General features: G+C 32.8%; 1 protein-coding gene across 1 annotated transcript; it reads right to left on the bottom strand.

Moving 5' to 3' along the window:
• Positions 1-127: 127 nt before the first annotated feature.
• Positions 128-12098, bottom strand: LOC125060770. Its single transcript, XM_047665824.1, has 4 exons — positions 11942-12098; positions 4481-4563; positions 1699-1816; positions 128-684 (listed from the first exon to the last, which is right to left on the bottom strand). Exons 1-4 carry the CDS (start codon positions 12096-12098, stop codon positions 455-457), a joined length of 588 nt encoding a protein of 195 aa, XP_047521780.1. The 3' UTR covers positions 128-454.
• Positions 12099-15505: the final 3407 nt, after the last annotated feature.

The raw sequence follows: 15505 nt of genomic DNA on the forward strand, positions 1-15505 counted from the left end.
GACCAAGATCGAAGGACCACTGGTTGTCATCCTTAATAGAGACGCAAACACAGGATTAGTAATTATTTGCTCTATTATTCCCTTCCCTTTCTTCTTCAGACGTGTTCTTAACATCAAATAAAACACGTTTAACAATAAACTATTATTATATTTAAAAAAATAATATAACATTAAATATTACAAAATATTTGGAATAGTTATTAACATTGACAGGTACTTAGAAAAAAAACGAAATACATATTCAACAATTAATAAATACATTATATAAATATCGATACAATTACAACACGAAGGAAATTAATACTTGATTCTTATTTTAACTTATTGTTAATTCAACAAGCAAAAACGGACGGTCCCAAAATGTAAAGGCAACTCAATTTTGGCACTTGCAGACAATAGTGCTTTCCTGGACAGTCATTAAGCGTAGGCAAATTGCTTGCTGATTATTTAAAGATTATTGCTTAGTGTACAATAAGGTTGCGACAAGCGCCAATAGTGCTAAGGGAGCTGATGCAACGATAGATCCAGCGCCGTTGCAGCGGTCCTTGTCGCACACACTGCAGTGCTTGAGCTGCTTGCTGGGGTCAGATGGAACTGATTTGGCGGCGTTCTCGAGAAGACGGCAGGTCTGGTTCAATTCGGTCGGGTTGGCGTCCAAGCATGTACGAACTGTTGTGCCGCTTTCTGTAAAATATATAGAAGTTAGAATTAACTTAAGTAATGGATGGAAGAAGCAGTTTCATCTCATGTCTGACAATGTTTTGTATCTTAGCTTTTTTAATTGAAAATTATGAGACTAAGGCGGCGTCCTAATTGGGAGCGATCGTACGATGGCGCGATGCGTTTTTCATCTCACGATCAAAGTGGTCGTGCGGTGACCTAACAGGTGTCCTAATAGATCGCGCGATGTCCACTTCACTCCAAGTGTTGGCCCTTGCCCCTCTCGTCCCGCGCCCCTCGCGCGTCGACACATCGCGTAGTAACCGATTAGGACACTCAAAAGAGATCTGTTGCTTTGATTACATGATCTCACGATCAAACGCATCGTACGATCGTTATTAAGCATTTCATGTGCTCGCACGATTACTTGCGAGGTTCAAATAGGACACTCTGATGAAATCTGTATGTTTGAACTCATCGCACGACGAGACCGCATCGTGTCATCGTGCGATCTTCGCCAATTAGGACAACGCCATAAACGGCGAACTGTGAATTTATGATTGTAAATTCAAAATATTTTTTGACCAATCAAACATGAAATCAATGTGGCTCGCGTAACAAAGATTCAGATCAGATCTCTATTTTTGTAAACAATATTTTTCGATTGGCACGGAAAGGACATTTCTAATTTTACGATGAGGTTGAATATTAAATAATATAGTACAGAATTGTTTGCGTCGGAGTTGCCAGTGAGTTAATGACTTCCTGTTTCCTAATACTATGTTGATATAATATCCCAATATACTACACAATTATAACTCCTACGCTTTTATTTTTGCAATATCTTTGTAACGAATACTTCTATTATTCCACATTTCAAAAATTTAGTTTTCTTACTACGTTTCGTATAATAGATATATCTAAATAGTTGTTACATTATAATTATTGTATTAGAGACTTCCATTTCTAGGCCATAACTGATTATTGGAGAACGGTGTCAGAGCCCAGCAGATCAATGAATACATCTATGAAACTTACGGAAAACGATTTTGTGACAGTATCTCGGGGCTCCAGTGACACCCTCGACCAGTTCACGAGGCAATATGAGGCTCAAGTATGCACGGTTGTAGTTGATCGAATCTTGTGTAGCGCAATCCTGGAATCGTATACAAGAAGATAAGTTAAAGCTAAGACAATTATACGTAGGTATGTTTTAAATTACAAATATTACGAATGCATATATTGCATCATTGGAAGGTCTGAAAGTTTGTCTAAACTTGTTTCAGTCATTCTTGCTAAGCGAAAACACTACTATTAATCCTTTATAATTTATAAAAAACAATTTTGATTTTCTTTCTTTTTAATTTATTTATCATTTAAAATTTATATACATACATTAAAATTTAAGGATTATTAATATTTTTTTTTAATGCATGCACATATTATGTAATAATTAATCATATGATATACCTACTTGTTTAATATATTATTTATTATGAAAATATAGAGTCTATAATACTAATAATAATGAAAATCCCTAAAGTCTAGTGGTTAGAAGTACTTATCGAGTACCGAAAGGCAGCAACATTTCTGCTGCTAATGTTAATATTGATGGGCTAAGTAGGTATTTAACTATTTCTGAAAAAAAAATATTTCGCCGCATTGTTGAACAATGAAGCGAGAAAGACGGTTATCTATTAGCTTGTGGTTTTGATAAAACATTATGACTACAAAACATTAACGTACAGCTTGTTAAGTTAAAATTGTCTTACATACAAAAATTACAATAGATTTTTTAGTATGTACGTCATTAATAAAGTTGTAGTATGGACGTCATTAATATTAATATTATTACTATACGATATAAAATAAGAGATGGATTCCTGGATTATACCATTAAACATCATATGAATTAAGTTTTTTGTAACAATAATCTTTACAGGTAGGTAAGCAAAGAAGAATGATTTTTGATTGACCCGCTTTAAGCATATTGTATAATATATAACAAATATACTGATCTGAAAAGAGATGGACAGGAAGGATTAAGCTGAAATATACGGAGTATTTTCACGAGAATCAGATAACATGCCAACAGATATTAATAGTCTATCTGTTTGTAAACATTATGAAATCATAATTAAGCTTCTAAACTTTCTGGCGATTGTCCAGATTTGGTTTAAATTCCTGGAAAATCGTGACATGATTTATAAATTAAAAGCATAACATAACTTTCAGTTCAGACAATCTACGATCAAAACAATATTTTTGAAGTTAAATAGTTCAGTTATGAATCATTAAATTAAATTGAGATTTTCCATGAGATACGTAAGTGCGCATTGTGGTCCGTCAGAAATTAAATAAACATCTACCGGATCTAAGTGATTTATGTGTCATAAAGCTATTATTAATTAGAATTTTAAATTTAATAGTGTACTTTCCAGTGATATGTATTCATGAACCCTTAAATATGTCACAGGAAGATCAAAATTGTATAGAGTTTTTTCATAATAAATACATCCGTGTTAAAGGTATAATCATTGACTATCGATAAACACTTGATAGAGATTTTGCCCTTGCAATTGTTTTCTGTATTTCCTATACAAGGAAGGGATCCCAGGAAGAAACATTAATTCCAAGATTTTCTATCGCATTTATAATTTATATAAATAATAAGATATAATGGAAATGAACACACAAGCAAATCATATTGCATGGTGTCATTTACATTGCAATACCTGTACGGTTGTAAATCGTACATGTTCCCGGGGGAGGAAAAGATGAGGGTTAGTAAAATGGAGGATGAACTTAAGACTAACAAGGTGATACACAAATTTTAATATTAAATGTTTATATAGTGTTTACTATATGTTATGATTAGTTGTGGGTGAGAAAATGAATTACATTTATCATATTAGCTACAAAGATTCACTTATATTTAATTCCGGAAGGGAAAACACACGAAAGATCGGCGAGGAAGCTCGATGTTGTTTATTTACACTGACACTGGATTGACTTTGAATTTAAATTACTTTTGAAAACACTTTTATTATTATGATAAGAATGCCTTTTTTCCCTAACTTCACACTCACTCACAACACTTTCACTTTTCACGGGGTGTGTAACTATACTGAGCTTGACAATATGATTAAGGTGACTGTGGTGCTTTCTACCAAGCATGGTCATGGCTGGAACATTCCAGTCAGATATACACGAGAATAATAGTTGTTTATGCAACTGTCATATAATAGAGGGTATTGAAACATGAGTTTAGTTTCAAAATAAGATTACACGAGTGTTTTAATAGCTAATGATATGCAGTTGCATACACTACTTTATTTAATCTCATGGTTATAGGTAGCTACATTAAACAAAATGCAATATAAAAGAAACAAAAGTCTATTATTGGTCTATAGGTTCGGAACCAGCGTGTTGCACGCGCAGCGCCCACAGATAATGTGTAATGTGTAATTGAATTGAAACCTCCTTGGTCGCGACACATTGTACTTTAATAATTTAAAAAATTGTTTTAAAGCATGTTTTGTTAGGAGAATAATGCTTTAATTTAATTTTTTAAAGAACTATGTAAATAAAATATGCCAATAAAAGTCTGTATTTCATTTCATAATTAGAATATTACCGAATGAGATTATATAAAACACTTTATTATAGTCACATCAGCAGGATTCAAATCAATTAAAGAATATCTCATCCTCGTACCAAGTTTTAATATAGAAATCCTACAGTCTGTACAGTTCATGTCTTCCTCAGCAAAAAATTAAATAAATACTATAAATCGCTTTCATAAAATATAAGTACTTACAACAATTGGTGTCCTTCCTCCAATAGGATCTTTACATGTTGGGTCAGACTGCGAGTTACATTGGTAGCACTGCAGGCAGGAACCTGGAATATAGAAACAATATATTATGAATACTTATTCCTTAAACTTATAAAAAAACATGACGTCTCGATGTACATGAGGATTTACAAAACGGGTTAAAACGTGTTTTTGTCGCAATTTGATTATTATTTAATCACGGGGTGAATATCGTAGCAACAAAAGGTTAAAAGATTTTTGTAAAGGCAAATTTTAATCTTTAAGGGTTAAATCGATTAATAAGATTATAAAGCAGTACCTCTATAACTCGATTATGAAGGCAGACGCCAAGAAATCTAGTTACTTATAGAGTTTTCGACTGATGGAGGATTTTGATTTAAGATTAATTTTTATTAATTTTAACTTAGATTGTCAGCAAATTCTTAAAATCGAAAACTTAGGTTTTTTGGAAGTATATATACGTAATGTACCTTACAAATTATCGAGTTGTAAAGGTTGTAAAAAAAACATTGCTATATTCGAGACACACAGTTCAAATTAAATTTTGGTGAAAAATATGTACCAAAACGGCTTGCCTTACTCATTATTTCGACTAATAGAAGATTGAAATTTCTAGCAATGGAAGTTTTGGAGCTTGAAGGGAAGAGAACAAAACTTTTTTCGAGTTTTAGAGGTTCTTTAGTTCTAGTGATATATATTAAATGAAACTAGAAATACATATTGTACGATATATTAATAGTAGCAGTAATGGGTTTTATTCTATTTACGCTTGCTCCCTCACTAAAGTCATGGACCACACTCAAATGTCTTCCTTTACTCTGAGTCCCTTATATAACCCTTTCCCTTACACCTTATCTCTGAATTCTTTATCCTTACACCGATAAATCGACGAAGTATCAAGAAGACTGACTATTAGCCTTAATATATAAGCATTTCAACCAACGTATACAGTAGGTATTGAAGTGGTATCCTTACATGTATACAGTACTCCACTAATTGAAACATGCTAGGTAACCATTTGTAAGCAGTCACTGTCCTGTTAGTCACAGACTCAACTACGCAAATTAGATTAATTTACAACACAGTGTTGGGTCATTCATGGAGTTGTTAATACAAAGTAGCTCGTTGACCCAAGAATTATTAGTAATTGTAAAGCTCATTAGATATAGAAAATGTCGTCTTATAATTTCAATTTTATTCTTTATAAGGGATTTAAAATTATATACGGATGTGCATGTTTACTTATGTTATAAGTATATAAAAATGTATATATTTAAAATATTTGAGATAGGTGTTTGATTGTTTTTTAATCCACTTTTAGGAATGTAGATTTTTACGTACACTCAGAATTTAGATATTATAATTATTTTTTAAAACGTTATGACGATTCTAAACTTATTATAATTCACACCTGTGTTCATAATATTTTTAAAAACATCTCATTTACTGATATAGGTTCATAAACGACACATTTATAAGCGAATTACTTCGACATGGAAACGATTTTCCACCCAGCTTGAAAACTATGGGCGTTTAAAATCTAAGGAACACTTTCTCAGAGACAAAACACAGTCGAAAAAGTTATGCGTGGTTGTTTTCGCCGACCAACAAACAGTCCTTTGTGATACGTATATAGAATCAAAAATGACGGGTTGCATAGAAATAAAAACACATTTAATATAAATGGAATGCTGAGCTGAGGCAATATCATATTTTTCTTTACTATAAATGACTAATGAAGGTGTGGCGTCCATGACATAACCATTTAAATTTATGTCAAGACGTTCATTTGACCTTCTTAAGTCGAGGGTTCAATATGTCTCATGACCAAAAAACTAATCTAGCATTGTTAATTGTTTATTAAAAATGCAAAAAATTTAATCCCTTTAAAAACTGTAGGAGTAAAATTTTCGTGTTAAATATTCTTGGTAATGTTTTCAAATTAACAATTTCAAGGTGATATATTGATAATTTTACGTTACGGATATTGGAAAGAAATACACCGAAAGTGCATACAAAAACCACGAAATCGATATAGCCATAGGAAGTTCCAAAATAATGGTTGGTTCACTAACATTAAAACCTGGAATATGTTAAATTGATGACAGTAAGAGTTTTGCTTTAATCAAATTCAAAAGCAAGCAACTAACTCGATGCAAGGAAAAAGTGGAGTGTACACATTCAATTGTTTTTAGATTACGCAAGTACGCTGTATTGTCCGATTATAAAAACTATTATTCATAGCTGGAGGCAGGGCAGCCAAGACGAGCTAAACAAAGCGCAAGCACCTTTTCTCAAACGGCTTTCTCTTCATTTTGAACACACATCATTTGGGTTTGAATAGTATTGATTGTAGAAGTAGTGGGATTCCTCTGACCGTAAAAACTGCTAGAATGTAAGCATGTCCACAATTCTCATTGTCAAAAACGTACCAATTTAACAAATCACTAGATGTAACAGCTATGCAATCTCATACTTAATAGAGAAACGAGTAGTGATGTCATCCCAGTCCATTTATATATTTAGGCCATGATCGAACGTGTCACCTTCGATAGATTTCCAACAGTTTGCAAACATGGAGCGAACGGTAATGAATAACAATATAATACAACCTTATACAACCATGTTATATAAACAATAAAACCACTATTTCAAACAGAATACCATACAGTAAAAACATGCGCTGACCCAGACTTCTGGGCACGACACATGTCTTAATTGAGTGACACTCTAATTATGCCTTTGTTATATCATCCAGGCGACGTCATATATTCTATATTCCTTCATTGTTCAGTACACACATATAGGAACCTACATATACACCATAAGTAGGTTCTTAAATTATGTGTGAATACGATGTTATTATTCCGAGGTTCCAACTCGCAGTATGGGAGAATGTTTAGATTTCTTTGTTTATCTTGAAATGTATTCAAAGACTAAATCGTATTCATTTTGAATTGATTGATGCCATTTTCCAATGTCAACCGGTTAAAAATAGAGATGAAATTGTGCTTTTAACAATATTATTTTAAGTATTTACTATTTTATATGGTAACTACCCGGTGTGGTATTAAAAATTATAACCTACTCTTACGGATGCTTTGTACTTGTTCTATATCATTTTATGTTTCTCCAGTGTTTGATTATTTGATATTATCGTTAACAATAATTAACATTGCTATTTCATGTAAAGTTGTCATAAATTTATGTCGGAATCAGGAATGTAATCATAAAAACTTTTTTCGTGGTGTTTTTCGTATAATAGCGATACTTAATCTTACAAGGCCACATTAAGCGTAAGTTATGTGGTAGAAATTTACTGTTTTTTCTATAGTTTCCTGGCTCACATCCAAATATCATATTAGGATTCGTAAGAATCAAAACAAAGCTTTCTCTGCGAAAACGAGATGGATTTAGCTGGTAAGCGATGAAACTTCTTAACCGGAATTGATACGAGGATATATCCTAGAAGATAGATTAAGTTATTTAATTATTTGTAGTCAGACGTGAACTTAAGAAACTGGTCTGTCTTTCAAGGTCAAGATAAACTGAGACTGTAGTTTTAAGGACTGGGTGGTGTGAAAATTGAAAAATAAATTAGAAAAATTATGATACACCGAGTTGGAATAATATCATGTTTCAATATTTATATGCAATTCCGCCATAGTTATTTATGCTTATAAGAAAGCAGCAGTATTATTAATAAAATTCTTTCGAAAATGTTACTTTGAAAAGAAGATTAACTTCTAAGGTAACTAGTAAATAATAAGGTTAGTAATAACTTGTGTCTGTTCTTATAAAATCTTAATTGTTTGTTATTTATCTATGTAGTAGTTAGTTGCCTTTGGTGACTTCAGCTGACAAACCATAGATAGTTCTTAGGTAAAATGACTCGTTCTAAAGTTCAATCATTGCGTCCTTCACAAAAGCAAAACTCAGGTGTACCTCAAAATATAAGATGTACTTTCACTATATCTAAACAATCATGACTAATGTTGAGTTCGTGAGTTCATCATTAACGATGTAGCTCACCTTGGTAAGACAATTGTTATACTATTGTTATAAGGAAAATTAATAGTACAACCTACAGCCATCATGGAAAATTCCACGCCATATTTCAATGTTTTTAGTTGAGACAAAAAACGTGCTAGTTCATTGCCTCATACCTGATTATCTAGTATGGTAAAGTATGGTTGGTTGACGCCCGCATTTTAAGAAATAGATTTTTTGTTTTCTTTGTTAATACCGAATCTAAAATTATAAAGCGTTTGCGCGTTAAACTGAATGTTTTTGTATTGGATAGTTCTATTATCGCAGAAGGCCAATAAACGCGGACAATAGGGCATGGCTTGAATAAAATAAATCATTAATGTTAATAGTAATTTCTTTGTATAGTCCTTCTTTTTCTAGAAGACACTGATGACCGACAGATCATGGAATACCACGCCCGGCGGAGCTGTTTATATATACAAACATACGCTTTGAATTGTAACAAGTCTTGAGTAAATCGGTTGAAAATTTATCCAGAACACTATTTTTATAAATACGGAATACAAACTTTAAAGCTTTTAGCTTACTAATTATAAAATTTTTAATTATCGTGTTTGTAAATTTTCCATTGTATTTATTATTTCCGTACTAGGGTTGCTACGGTTGAACGCTTCCGTTCCATTGTTTTAAGGGCTCCCGTTGCTCTCATTTAAGTTACCTTTGTGTTAATAATGTAAACAATAAAGCAAGAAGAGTGGATTGAAATTCCCAAACATATATATAAATTACTATGTACAACGTGTAACTGGTTATGGTCCGTAGCCTGCGAGCCTACTCAAGGTTAGAATGATGTCAGAGAACTTATTGCGATGTCCACGTACTTCGATGATTTTATGTATTTGTCTTGTATGTGTTAATAGTCTTAAGTCAATATGACAGGATGTGGGCCTTTATTTTTTTAAACTATCTAATATAAACCTATTCAAAAGTAAATGCCAATGGGAGATAAAAAGCCGAAAGTCCACTAAAATCATATATTACCTAGCAGCTAGTCTGGATTCGCAAAGTTGTTTTTTTTTACATATATATGTAATGTAGCATTCATAAGGATAATGTGAATGAATAAAATCTTTCCTCTTTATAATAAATATAGATATCACTGAAAAGTGATCTAATTCATTTAAAGTAAATCAGTTTATTAAACTACTGAAGTACTATTCTGTGCCTTCATCACAAAGAACGCACTTCCATTTAATGATTTACGATGTGTAAGTATGAGAGTTTACAGACATTTTCCACCAAAAAAACGTCAAAGATCACTTCTATAGTTAAAACAATAAGACTTGGAGAGATTGGAACTTTACTTGTTTTATCACAAATATTTTATTTATTGGTACATAAAGCTTTTGTTATTTGGTATTTACTTTTTTTTTTAAACTATCAAATCGATCACTTTACTATATTATAATACTAGCTGACCTGGCTAACTTCGTTCCGCCCTACAACCTTATAATATCGTTGTTACTTTAATTTGACTTATTTTAGGATTTCATTAATGTTAAGTATTAAATTAATACAACTCTTTTGCAAATACAGAAATGTTTTATTGCTTGCCATTGCGAAAGAAGAATGGCAGTTTTACACATTAGGCATCTTCTCTAGCGTCAATATGGCGATACTGCATGTTAAGCACTTTCTGATATCCAACATCTTTTGATCAGGATCAAAGCATGGTTATGCATCTCCTCATTCACCTCAAGATCGGAATTTCTTGAACTGACACGAATTCGACGTAAAATGATGTGTAGTTTTGTCAACAGATGGCACCATATGGTTTTTGCATTCGTAAAATTAATTAATTTATTTATTGTTATTCGATAACTTATCCGATATTTACTTATTGCTTATTCTGCTATTCGGGACGGAAACAAATCCAACAAATCAAAAACCATGGCAATCGGTCCAGCCATTCTCGAGTTATAAGTGTTGTAACAAACACGACTTTCTTTTATATATATATAACACATAAAAAGTGAATAGCGGAGCTTTAAACTTTGTTTATCCCTCCGTGACGCGCATGATAGCATGCGTTTCCAATAAATCGCTAAAGGTACATTTGTGTTAAAAAATTGATAAAACTTTACAAGGCTTTTAAGGGCTGTTTATACCGCGCAAACGCAGTCATTTCGTGTTAATGTAGTCAGTATAACAGTCCCCTTGGCATTTATGGGTTCTTTTAAATAAAACGTCTGTCCCCATTCAGCACCCTAATTTGGCAGCCATGGAGGTTTCAATCTCTTTTATTACATAGTCATATTGTTGGAAATTTAGTTTTACGACGCTTTCTGTAAAATTTCATTTGAGTTACATTGTGACGAAAGGTTTCAATGTTGCAAGTGAAGAGAAAATGAATATTTTTCAGTTTTAAATGAATGAGCGTTTATATTATTTTGTAATATTACGAACTTCATGTACTAAGACCAATTAGGACGAACTATTCAATAGTTTTGACTAGTAAACATAATGTAAATGATAATGTTTATGACTGAACGCACACGAACAATAAAATATAAAATTTTCATGTTTACGTAGTTCCAAAAACACCCACGCAGCGCTGATCAAGGTTTCAACAAAAATTCATATTATTCTTTGGCATCAACTCTTTGATATCGTTTATTGTTTGTGGTTAAGTGAGTAGTTGTTTACCAGTAACAATATTACTTTACTGAGATCTTAAGGATATTAATTAATAACGCCAATTTTTTATGACAGTAAAATTATTTTTCTTAGAGCTAATAATCTAAGTATGAGACTATTTATGAGAAATAAATACAAAATAAAACAACGTAAAGTTATTTAAGTGTCAGTGTAAAGTTATTAAGCCTAATTAACTAAAAGGAAAAAAAACGATAACACTACTGTATCAAAAGTTTTAATCTTTAACTGGGTGTACTAGTCTTTCTTTAAAATGTATAACCGTAAACTTTAAAAATATCCCCGGCAGAATTTGCAAGTTATCTTATTAGAAATAAAATAATATAAATAACATATTTTAAATTAATTCAATTGATATTTAACTAAACATTTTGGTTTGTAAAATGTCACAGATTACAAAAAAAATTTAAGTATAAAATATAAAAATGCTCTCTCTTTCTTTAGCTTTGTTGTGAATGTTTTATGATTTAGAAATTCTCACATTTTAAATGATCAAACAATTTATGATAAAAAGCTATTGGAATAAAACTAGGAATGTCCCTGAGAAATTATGATTTTATCAACAAGTTTAGCGTCAAAAAAAGTCACTAATGGTCAGACTCTACCAAAAAGTTTTTACTTCCAAAACTATTCAAACCCAGCCCAAACCTATTAATAACATCTGGTGATGCCATTGTTTATAAAAGCAACTAATTTTCACTGTAGACATAATTTTAGAAAATATAGGACAAAACATACCAATGTCAATCGTCGCTAGCAGAGCGGCTAGGGTAAACGCAACACACCGACCCATTATTTTTATTAAATTTTCTTCTGAACAAGTGTACAGTAGTAACGAACGGTCGAGACTGAACGCAAGAATAGCTTGCCGCCAACGCGTCGCCGGCGAACGCATTTACGCTTCTTAGGGTGACAATTCTTTCGATATATTACCCTCAATCAGAACTTTTATTCATTTAATCAAAGTCTTCGTTGCTTTTGATTTCTCTTTGCTTGTTTCTGAGGGAATAACCCTTTAATGACTTCGTTCAACTCATCTTGTTAGCAACTATGTTGTTATCTAGTTAATAACAGTATAGATTATATTACTAATTAAAAATAAGTACTTAATTTAGATATTTTGTTTTGCTTTAAAGTAAGGTATACTTAAGTAACAGCTTAAGGTAAGCATAAAGTTAAATTACGGAACTACTTTTACGTCGTCAAGCAGCCGTCTAAAAATTTATTTTTTTATTATATATTACCTCTAAACGCAAATTAATTCATTTTAACCAATTTCATAGAACCAGATGCAAACGGACAAAAGGCCCACGTAATGTTAAGAGATACTCCCGCCCATGGACACTTACACTAGTAAAAGGCTCGTACTTTGCCGGTTTTTAAGAATTGGTACGCTCTTTTCTTGAAGAACCCTATGTCGAATTGGTTCGGAAATACTTCAGAGGGTAGATGGTTCCATGGATGCATGATCTTTTCACTATAAACTTAAGTGTTGACTCTAAATTCTAATGACTAAGATAATTTCCTTTACGGATTGTATGGTATATTTAACAAAAGACAGTCCCGATATGTTCCGAGTAGTCGGTAGTGAGGTATTCTTAACAAAACACAATCTTAAAGCGATAATTTAAATATTGTAGGTTTAATATACAATTGTAAAATTCAATCGTGGTGTCACACTAGCTTCCTTAACCGCAAAATAAAAATAACGCTCGTATAAGTGACGAAACTTCTTATGAATAATTTTCAATTCACCGTCTAAATTTCTCGCTAAATGTTTACAATTGGAGTTTCGGAGTTCGTGTTGGTTGACTAAACAGTTTGGTCTCTAGGAAAAATATAATGCTGATGGTATATCCTCGTTGGATGATTTCTCATACACTTTGCAAAGTATGACTCCCGCGTGATATTGTTGTACGTGTAATATGTAATACGTAATATTGTTGTACGTGTAAAATGTAATACGTAATATTGTTGTACGTGTAAAATGTAATACGTAATATTGTTGTACGAGTAAAATGTAATACGTAATATTGTTGTACGTGTAAAATGTAATACGTAATATTGTTGTACGAGTAAAATGTAATACGTAATATTGTTGTACGTGTAAAATGTAATACGTAATATTGTTGTGCGAGTAAAATGTAATACGTAATATTGTTGTACGTGTAAAATATAATACGTAATATTGTTGTACGAGTAAAATGTAAAACCGTTTACGACGACATCGTTTAGAACAACATACAGATTATATTGACAAAAATCAAAGGTCCCGGCTGAATTCTATTGTATTAGGTAGGTAGGGTAGAGCGGGGCTAGTTGAGCATAGGGGCAAGTTGGGCAATCGAAATATCTCGGAAACTATTCACCTTACGCGGGAGTATCATATAGCGAAAAGAAGGAGTCGTAGGAGAGGTAATCATCGCACGATAGCTAGTGGAAGCTCGACGAGTGAGTGAAGTGTCACGGCGTTTTGTTTATTTTGTGACCAAAAAGTAAAAACATTGTTTATCGCAAGTTTTCGTCTGTCTTTGTCAAATGTTCTCTGTTTTCAATCAGGAGAGTGTTAATCTTTCAGAAGATTATTGTATTTTTGATTTGTAAATAGGTTTTGGGTCTAATTCTAGGCATTTATTTACAATCCTACTTTTCTTTTAAAATTCTGGGTTGGGGTAAGTTGAGCAACTATAGCTCAACTAACTCTACGACTTAAACAACTGATGAGTAATGAATCTTTTATTTTTTGTTTGGATGCGGACTTACAAATGGAAGACTACAAGATGTTCTTACACTACTGAATACTTAAATAATGCTGCAAAGACTGTCCACGATGAGGGAAAAAGTGTGAATACCGCCGCTAAAGAATTCGGTATTGGTTGACTTTTAAATAAATTAAATGAAGGTGATGATTCATTTATGGGCTATACAACACCGAGGGAAGTATATCCTCTCTCACAAGAGAACTGTTGAAAAAATTCTTGCTACAAATGGCATTTTTCTCCAAAAGACGTCCGTCGCCTTGCCTAAGAGTGTGCTGAAATTCCACCAAGCTGAATTGCAAAAAAGATTTCCGGAAAAGAATGGTTGATGATGTTTTAAAAACAATCGTAGCTATCCATACAGAAACCAGAACCCACCAGCCTTGGTAATCTTTTTTAGAAATTATCGGAAGTAATGGATAGCTATGGATGCTCATGTTTTGTTGATTCTAGTTTCGGTTAAATATACAAAGAAAATTTCTTTAAATTTTGTTGTTCTGTCAATAAAAGACTATAAATGTGTAACACACTGTCTAACACATATTTTATTTCATCTCAAGTTAACATAGAACCCATGGTTTGGCCTAGACATTCTTAGTGCTCAACTTGCCCCATACCCTTGCTCAACTTACCCCACCTATGGGGTACATTGAGCATACTTGACTTTCTGCATTTAAACATCTGTAGCTATTATATTGGACTTGTTACAAAAAAATACTATGGACACTTTTGTAAAGGGATAAATTACTAATCCATCAGGACACATAACAACTCATTGAGACTTATCATTGAGGAGCTATATCCAAGCAAGTGAAAAATTGCTCAACTAGCCCCGCCCTACCCTACTTAATAACAACGTCATCGGCTGTAAAGCTTAGGTTTCCTAGAAAAGCGGTGCCGTCAACTAACGGCCGTCATTTTACGGTTTTTAATAACGGTCGTCTTTACTTTTAAACATAATCCAAAAACAATCATTTTCGCTCGTCCAAGTCAAGTTTCCACTCATTGTATTGAAAAACGTTGAAACGTTTATCACCGCGATGACGGCCGTCATGCAAATGACAGCACCGCTATTAGACGTTACGGTGACACTCAACATTCTCTAGGAAACCTACTCCGATGTTATTTATAGACAACGTATGGGTGACGTCACCCAATGCTACATTACGGCCGCTGGATAACGGCACCGCTTTTCTAGGAAACCTAAGCTTTACGACTATCGAGTGTCCCTTAAGGCCGATTTACATTATCTTAGTGTTTAGGAGAGTGCTTTAGTACAACTTGAAAGGCAAGTTCTTTAGCGTAGCGTTTACTAAAGCAAGTAGCGTTTACATGTTTCAACTAAAGTACTATCCTAAAGCACTCTGCTAAACACTAAGATAATGTAAATCGGCCCTAAGATGTCGTTATAACAGATTTTGACTGCAATTTTTGACATACGCTTGACACTGCGCTAAGTCTTTTGAGCCCTAGCCTATCACCAAACATGGAACATTCTTGTTCAAGTATGAAAAGTAGTTTGAAAGAATCCAGTTTTAAATAA

This window comes from Pieris napi, chromosome 22, assembly GCF_905475465.1.
Source record: "Pieris napi chromosome 22, ilPieNapi1.2, whole genome shotgun sequence".
Lineage (NCBI taxonomy): Eukaryota > Metazoa > Arthropoda > Insecta > Lepidoptera > Pieridae > Pieris > Pieris napi.